We start from the raw sequence: 9573 nt of genomic DNA on the forward strand, positions 1-9573 counted from the left end.
GTAATCGCGAAAAGTTTCAGGCAGCATATTTCAACGAAAATATCCATTTTGATCGCTATCGAATGCAATTTAACGATGTTTTTGCGTGATATCTGTACGTAAGGACAGAATAAAATACTCTTTTCCTTCAAAAAAATTATAAAAATGCTTTAAAATTAATTCTTAAGAAAATTTTTGCGTGGCGTCTGTACGAACGTATGTACGTACATATGAACGTATGTACGTACGTGCGTACGTACGTATCTCTCATAACTCAAAAACGAGTAGCCTCAGAACGTTGAAAATTTGTATATAGGACTGCTATAATATGTAGATGTGCACCTCGTATTTTGGTTGCAATCGGCCGCCCCAAACGTATATAAATATATTTATATATGTATCCACTCTATTACCCGGCTCAGCGATCTCAGTTTCTTTACTCTTATATGTTTGTAAATTGTACATTTTGTTCTTTAAAAATGATTGTATTATATTGTTTTTATCTTCCGGTTAAGGATTTTATGCCTTTAGTAAATCTGTGTGCAACACCTTTAGAATTATCCGCACTTTTAAAGTTGTTTAATTGCCGCTAAGCCTGTTTTAATGGCGGCCATTAATGTTTACATTTGGAACAGGAGACTAGTGGATTTGTTGCCAATCTAGAGAACAACGAAGATAACGCATTCATTTATTATTGCCAATTAAATCATGCTTAATTCTTTCTGGAATTTCTTCGAGGAAATAAGCGTTTGAGATTTCCTTCGTAATTTTTAATATAGATATTTGGAGTTTTTATGTATTTTTGCCTTCTCGCGAAGTAAGAACTGAATTAATTGAATGAGAAGTACTCAATCGTCTGCGAAAAACTGTTTCTTTTTTGTTTTATTTGCTTAAGTTCTTTTATACATAGTTCTAGCTTTATTATAGTATTTGAATAGAATATGTGAAAGCGATTAGATAATTCTTTAAATGATATACATTTTGTGCATTCTGAGTTAAAATATGAATGAAATATAATACTGTTAAGTAAACCTAACGCCAGAGTGTCGCTATGGTAAACAAAGTGAATTTTAAAGAATGCATTTATTCTATAGTGGTTTATGCGCTGTCGGCGAAGTAGGTTTAATTCAATCTAATAAGTTTAAATAAAATGCAAGAAAAAATGCGTATAATTTAATATTCCGTATAAGGAAGTCATGTGGTGTACACGTCAGATTTTTCTTTTTGATAAAGTTGTTCTGCAGAGTAAAATTCTGTGTAGCTTTTAAATTTAATGTTTGATGTTCCCTTTAGGCATTTTTCCGGTACATTTCGCGTAGCGACTAGTATGTAATAAAATTATAAATTAATGACACTAGTAAATCACAAAACTGTATAGCTGAATAGCATTTAAAGGGGAGAAGGTATATTCTAAATCGATATATTCTAATTTATTTACTAACCGATCTCTCAATGTAAACTAAATCTGACATCAAAATAGCGGATATCGAAACTAAATATCTTGGACATTTTTGTTGTATGGGAATCAAACTTTTGCATTCTATTTTTTATAACGAGTACAAAACGTTCCCTGAATATAAGTACAGGCACCGGAGGAACGCATAAATAATTAGGTGTTTTACTGTCTACAAATCTTATGTCAGCCTAAAAATGCCGAAACACGAATGTATGTGTTATTTTTGCGTGTACGTACTATTTTTATGTATTTATGTTCTATTCCATTTTATGCGTGTATTATCCCGATTTATTTATGTTTTATTCCGATTTATTTATTCTCTGATTATTATTGTGTTATTATGTGTTATACCGATTAATATGTGTATTTTTGTTACTGAAAGTACATATCTACAACTAGTAGTAGCGCAAATTAAGGCCGTTCAAGCCCTTTTATAGACGCAGTGTATTAAGTGTACATACAATTAGCTTGCCTTTTTTTGCATGATAAAATATCAGCTACCATTCAGGCCATTTAAATTTAGACTTGTTCATCGAAATATACTTAAAAAATTCTAATTTTCTTCCCCAGTGGGAAGATTGTGCTCAATGATTTGAAACTTTTCTAATATTTCTAATAAAGAATAATTCACCATATCTCCGGTAATAAATGAAAGTGCATAACAAACGTAATTTGACATATTTTTTTTTTGCTTTTAGCACAGTATTATACTTTTTCAGGTAAATTTCGCAATCATGTAATTTAAAGCACAAACCAAAACAAAATGATGCTCTAACTTCATATTCAACTTGAACTGCTAGTTTTTCAAAGCGTTCAATGTTGTTACTTTTTTATAACTGGCTTAAATTTAAAGAAATAATACTGAATAATGCTAAGATGTATATTCCTAGGGGTAACATAAAACATTATGTGCCATTTTTCATTCATAAATGTCCAGTTTTGGAATGTTTCTTAATGAAGAGAAAGCTCCTGTTGCAGGAGTATATTAACACTGATAAATAATCATATCTCTAGAGCCGAGCTAATTAAAATAAATGTAAACATCAAGATTGCTTACACATAGCTAGGCAAACAAAATGGAGAGTATGATATAAGCTTGATGCTAGAATGCCGGATTCTAAGCTCTGGCTATTCATCAAATGCATAAATAAAGAACAGCCAAAATCTGCGACTTGTAATGCTTTAACGAACTCTGCTCGATAACCCTCTCCAGATGACAAGACATCAGCCAATTTTATGGATTCGTGTTATCAAGACACTAGTAGATTGGACTTCTAATATGAAGAAAAAGAAAAGGGAAAAAAACATTATCAATGGTTGTAGCAGTACCGATCTTGTTTCCTCCCAATTCACTCGGTGATATTCCTTTCAAGAATTATTCTCAGCTCTGGCCTTCTTGGAGCTTGGCCCTGATGGAATATATGGCCAAATGTTGGAAACCATGGGCTTAATTGGTAAGCAAAGACGTTTGGTTATTATTAACCATTCTTGGTCCTGTGGACTGCTTCCTGTAGTCTGAAAGAGAGCCACTGTTATTCCTATCAAAACAAGCTCACCAGACAAAGGGCGAGTTATAGGGCTATAAGCCCTAACCAGTACGACTTGTAAACTAACGTAAAAAGATGATTCTTGCAAGATTTCATTACTTTTGGGATCTGAATCATCTGTTACCACCTGAACAATACGGTTTTAGAAAAGGACATAGTACCACAGATCAAATCCTATACTAATCCCGTAAAATCTGATTTCGGTCTTAAAATTTTGTTAGCATTATTTTTAAGACTTTACTCTGTCTAGTAAAACACTAATGCCAACTAGTTCTTCAGAACCATATTACAAATAGCTTGTAACTGCTGTCTTGAGACTTCGCTGATCTCGTCAATAATTACATACGGTTTTAGGTCTAGCCCAAATTTGACGTAATTTGCTGAGGTTTCTCTACCGGATAACTCTGACAGCAGAATTACCAAAACAACGAACCCAAAGAGACATTTCTGCATTGAAATATTTACCTTCAGCAAACTCTTTCTGATTACAACTGTGAATGTGAAACACAGAGAGATGATGGATCTACGTATATATCTACATTTTTCAACTCACGCCCCGTTCACTGAAAAACCCTATTAGTGTAATAATATGTGCGCGTAATTAACCATCCTTGTTTATACAGACACACATAGCGCCTGAAAAATTTGAGAATGAAATTCGTAACCAATATCTCGCCTCTTCAAGAGGAAGAATAAGTTAGTTTTTGCGGAGAATTCAGTAAGAAAAATCTCGAGCTGAACAACTTCATAAGAAATATTGCTACCTCTATCAATTTGACGTAACGCATGGTGCTAATTTTTCCTAAAGTTATATTTAATGTCTGCAGAGAAAGGTGTTTCCACAAGCATGTAATAGTTTTTTATTACTGCCTTCAGATTGGCATCCGCTTTTAAGTTCTCGAGTTTTGAATCGATCAGAGGACACAGCTATATCTGTTAGTCAGTTGTCATAAAAAGAATTAAATAGGAAAATGCATATAAAATGCTCTTAACTTCTCCCAGATTGTAGAGACATTAGGATTTTTTATGCTGGGAGACATGAATAATGAGCAATGCCCTTGTCGGGACTCGAACTACGGACCTGTCGAATACGCACCGAGCATGCTGACTACTACACCACGAAGGCATGCTGAGAACGCGGGAGAAATACATTATAACATAAGCTAGATTTTGAATTAAAATAAACTATTTCTAGTATTTCATAATTGCTTCGATCCATTTTCTTTTGTTACTTTTCTTTGGACAGATGCCATAAATGACTAGCAATGCGTTAGGAATTTTTCTTTCGAATTTTTCAGCAGTGTAAAAATTTCAAGACATTATAGAGAAGCGTTTGTGTGAAGAGCTAGAGCACTGCTTTATATAAAATGCTGTTTTGTTTTGTTTGGGTAAACAGTGGTACTTTCAAATATCAAATGAGGCTTATATCGCACATTTGATTGATGTTACCTCTAATTTGGATATGTATTCCGTTTAATACTATGTAATTATGTTATAATATTGTTTTACTTACAGGTAACTGGAGAAAGTATCTAGAAAACTGTTTACCCAGACATAGTGAGAACGCTCATTGTGGCCAGAGTTTTAAAATTGGTATTTTATCTCGTTCATACTTTAAATAGGAAGTTATAAATAATTACCGCGTTCCTCCGCATGTGGGTTAAGCAATTCACAGGTCTAGACAGAAAATGGAAATCCCGCGGACTGTATCCGGGTGAAAACACATTTGAGTTTCATTATTTTTGCTCAATGATCCTTGGTAGAAATAATGGCTATATGGTCGTCATCTCAACTATTTATTAGCAAATGTCACCAATTCGTCAAAAAAACATTTAGTTATCGAAACTATTGCTCTATTAAGCATATTTCTTAACTTTGGTTCGTCCCAAATGCAACACATTACATAATAAACATACGTTCTAATAAATGTCATGGATGCCCATTATAACAATAGTTATTAATTACCTTATTTACGTGGAATAAATTGCAATTTTGACAAATTATAAACTCTAAACAATAAGATTTTGGCATATTTGCAGCCAGGATAAGTATATAAAGTTCATAATAATCTATGTTAATATTTTTAAACATCGGCATAAATTTTAGAATCTTTGAGCGCCATCTTTCAAATGGAATAAAAACATGAAAACTGAAAATGATAAATTTAAAAACCAATCTAAAATATATTCAATGGTGCCTCGAATAAAATTGTTTATTTTTGAGCCACTATAATTTATATAGAAATTGTAAAATATGAACACATGATGAAGATGGAAAAAATAATTCTATTTGCACTAAGCTAATTATAACTAAAAATAGGGCTATTTTGTAAATGCAGAAAAAATTTATATTTTTGAGATTTTTTTAACTGCCTGTAAAATTTTTGGACTCATTAACGCTTTATCATTTTTTGCTGGTCCTTTTGCGTATTTGTATGATTTGAGATTAGTCAAATAGTCAGACACTGGATATTTAAATTAGTGTAAATGACTGGCACAATTTTCTCTAATGCATGAAAAATTATTTATATGTTATCGGAAGCTAGAATGTGGAACTAGGTTGGTTGGTTAATTTAACTGGCCTAATGACGATGCTAAATCGAAATCCGAGCTATATTTTTGTTAAGGTATACATCGCACAAACAAAATGAGACAGGCCCACCTGTAAAGGCGCTGAACACTGTTAGTTCGGTCCGAGGTTCGAATCGGAGCGAACGGGCTGGCTGCATGGGTGTTTTCATGGATTTCCCCATGTGTAACATGTGTACGAGCCAGTTTCCCTTAGAAAGTCTTCCATGAAGGCATCCCTCCCCTTAGGCAGATAGCCCTGGAGGCTTTGCCGTAATTAAATAACCTAACCTAACAAAATGGGACAGTTCTATACCTTTCGTTCTATTGAACCGATTGTCGAAATTTAACTTGCATTTTCCATGTCTCGAAAGCGCAACTTAGGATACATATTAGGTTTATATATAGCATTGTTGTAACATAGATACTTGTTACAAAATCGAACTTTTTCTTAAATAACCATATATAATTAAAATTACTTGAAAATATGAACGATGACCTTTTCTCCGCTCGTGTACAATGAAAAAAGTTTGCTATAAATTAAAAACTTTGCCAAGTGAATTATTCTTGGCACAAACTGAAAAAAAATGGGCCAAGATATATTTTTAAATTTCTCATCAAAAATTACACAATTTAATATTTAGGCATAATTTTAGTCGCAGAATCGAAGTATGGAAAAAAATTGGGATGTTATTTCAGATAAAGTATGTACGATTTTGTGTCAAAATACCTATGTTAGAACAATGCTGTATGCATATCTAATATATATCAGAAGTCGCATTTTCGAGACATGGAAATCGGTCCAGTAGAACGGGAGATAAAGGACGGTACCCCCTTTTCTGTCTCTCTCTCTCTCTTTTTTTTTTTTTTTTTCAAGATGTACTTGTCCGTTTTTTTTTCCATCTCTCTAATTGAATTATTAAAGATCATTCTTTTAGTGCGAAAGAAAATTCGATTTAATTTTAATCTTCATACACTGAAAATCTTTAATTCTGCATATATAACGTTTTCATTTGGGAATATTGGGATATAAACAAAAAAATATGCTAAGTAGCCCAGTAGCGCATAGAATTTTTGATTATTGCTTAAGATAAATTTAATAGCTGCAATTGACTGTTTGCAAATAGTAAGGGAAAATCCAAAATGAATGACGTTCACGAGAGGAAAGAGAATATTTGAAAACAAAATTTAAAATAGTAACTAAGAATATCAAAACACGGAAGAACATAACGAATCACTGTAAAAATAAAAGAACATAATGATTTTCTATGTTCTTCCATCTTGCACTAAATAATATGCCTTCAATAAAAATCAATCACAGATTCAACGCCGATATTTGATTAGGAATTTCGCGTTCATTTCACTTTTCAACGGTATATTCATTGCAATACTTTAATATTCTTTGCGGAATGTCAAAAAACGTTTTAACAAGAGCGAGACAAGACATAGTGAAGAAAACTTCGACATGTCGACTAATATCTGCAGATCATTTAGTAATCCAGATGTCACAAGAACTCTCTTACTCAAATCTCCATTTGATCCAAATTGCTTTTTATCACGGAAAGTTCCCATCAAAGTAGCAATTACTGTATTTTGAAATATATTCTCAGAGAAGTTTATGCGAAGAATGAAAAATGTCCTGTTTTTATTTTATTCTTAAAGCGTAGATTTCAGTTTTATTTGTTGTTAACCGTAAAACTAATCCTTACACAACTATTGCGTGTTCTGTATACTAACTTAGTCATATATGGTTCTCACATTACCTCAAGAAATTCAATGATTGCTATGATTATTTTGTCTGGTAGTCCGAATAAAATACGTGCTGATAAATTGATGATACTTTTGATTTCTTTTTTGTTTTCATTTATTGTTTACAATAATAGTTGTTTTTCAGGAATATTCTGCAGTTTACAAAAAGAAAATATAAAAATTTAATCTTTTTCTTTAGTACTACATCATTATTTTTTGTCTAAAGGAAGCTATAAAACTTTCCTACAAATGTTTTGCCTTGTTCTTCTGTCAAAATGAATACAGAAAACAAATCACCTCCTTTTATAACAATAATTTATTTTATTTTGATTTTTATCATAATCATGTTGCTTCACCCTTTCTATTGTCATGAGAAATGCATAGGTAATGTTTGCAAACAATTATTCCGATTTCGTTATTTTCTCTAACATAAGAAACATATGAAGAAGGAAATCTTTAGTTAAATATATGTATACTATATATAATGTAGAATAAATTAAAATAATACTTTAAAACATATCCCATATTTAATTCAGAAAAAATCCATATGCAAAAAACCAAAAACCAGAATCACAGTGGCAAAGTGCATGCAAGCCGCAAAAATAAAAGAAATTAAAAGCGTTTTTGTCTTTTTGCGTACGGTTTACTCAATTGAATAAAAGATGGATTTTAAAAGTGTTATTATAATTTACTTCTGCTTTCGGGGAGCAATTGGATAAGGTTTGAATTGCTTTTCACTTTGTACTTATATCTATGATATATATGTGCGTGTGTGTGTTTATATGTATAAAAGAGTTACACAAGTTTTTATTTTACTGGTTTTTGAATTTCATTTCTTCTGGGTCTTTGTGGATTTGGTTCTAATTTTCTCTATTACAGAAGGTTTTCACAAAAAATCCTTTCCGAAAAAAAGGGTGCTGTAAAATTAATTAATTGCAGAGAAAAATAATAAATTTCGAACTAAAATCCCAGAGACATAAAAGAAATTTAAAACCAGTAAAATCCCTAATTTTTCTAATAAAAAATATAAGATGACCTGATTGACAGTTTTCGGTATTTCTCCTAGCTTGAAAACGCTGAGCAGATGGTGTCGTTTTACATTATACGTAGGCTAATCCAAAAAAAAGTTTACAAGCAGAAGCATTTGAAACGTAATAATTGTGGAGCGAATATTTCCACCCAGGGTGGTTGACAGATGGCGCTAGTTGTCCTACAGTGGTTCTACTAGTAAGTAGCGTCAGTACGCAGACACTTAAGAGCGACAGTTATGGCACGACGTCTAGAAACGTGGTCTCGCATAGAGGTGCGAGCCGTAATTCGATTCTTATGGGCCAAGAATGTGGCCACATCCGAAATTCACAGACATATCGTTGAGGTATACGGAGACAAAGCAATGAGTAGACAACAGGTAGCGAAATGGTGTTCTTATCAAGCGGGCAGGGAGCATGTGGAAAACCGCAATATGGAAGCGAGCAGCATTCCATGTTCTTCAAGGACGGTTATCAACACGGCGCGTGTTGAAGAAATCATCCAAAGGGATCGACGAGTAACCGTGCGTGAGATTTGCTCAGAGTTGGACCTGAGTTATGGTAACGTTCAGCGTATCGTAACCGATGAGTTGCGATATTCCAAAGTTTGTGCCCGCTGGGTTCCACATGCGTTGTCCGCGGAGCTAAAGGCCACTCGAATGATGTGCAGCCTCACATTTCTTCAGCGATACCATTCAGACGGCCAACACTTCATTGATCGCATCGTTACCGGTGATGAAACATGGCTTCATCACTTGATCCCCACATCCAAAAGAGCCACGATGGAGTGGAAACAAGCTGGATCACCGACGAGGAAGAAGTTTAAGGTCACACACCCTCTGCCGGTAAAGTGATGGCAACCGATTTCTAGGCTACGACTGGTGTTATCCTAATCGAGTATTTGGAGCGTGGCCATACCATTAAGGGCGATCGTTATTGTGCCACCTTAACGAAATTGCATAAAGCCATCCGACGCAAACGGCCTGGATTACTGAGCAAAGGCGTCATTCTTCTGCATGACTATGCCAGGCCCCATACAGCTCGCCAGACTCAGGAATAGCTGCAAAGTTTCAAGTGGGAGGTCTGGAATCACCCCCATACAGCCCCGATTTGGCTCCAAGTGACTATTTCATTTTTCCGGCGTTGAAGTGATACTTATCCGGAACACGGTTCACCTCAGACGATGCAGTGAAAACAGCTGCCGGGAAATGGCTCAATGAGCAGGGCCCTGATTACTACCAAGACGG

At 33.9% G+C, this 9573-nt stretch overlaps 1 protein-coding gene across 1 annotated transcript; it reads left to right on the forward strand.

Moving 5' to 3' along the window:
* Positions 1–8565: 8565 nt before the first annotated feature.
* LOC118189495 (protein GVQW3-like) lies at positions 8566–9180 on the forward strand. The gene has a single exon (XM_035360144.2). It carries the CDS (start codon positions 8566–8568, stop codon positions 9178–9180), a length of 615 nt encoding a protein of 204 aa, XP_035216035.2.
* The last annotated feature ends 393 nt before the right edge of the window (positions 9181–9573 follow it).

Source organism: Stegodyphus dumicola, chromosome 1 (assembly GCF_044657685.1).
Source record: "Stegodyphus dumicola isolate Sdum_Otavi_A_Nest chromosome 1, ASM4465768v1".
Taxonomy (NCBI): Eukaryota; Metazoa; Arthropoda; class Arachnida; order Araneae; family Eresidae; genus Stegodyphus; species Stegodyphus dumicola.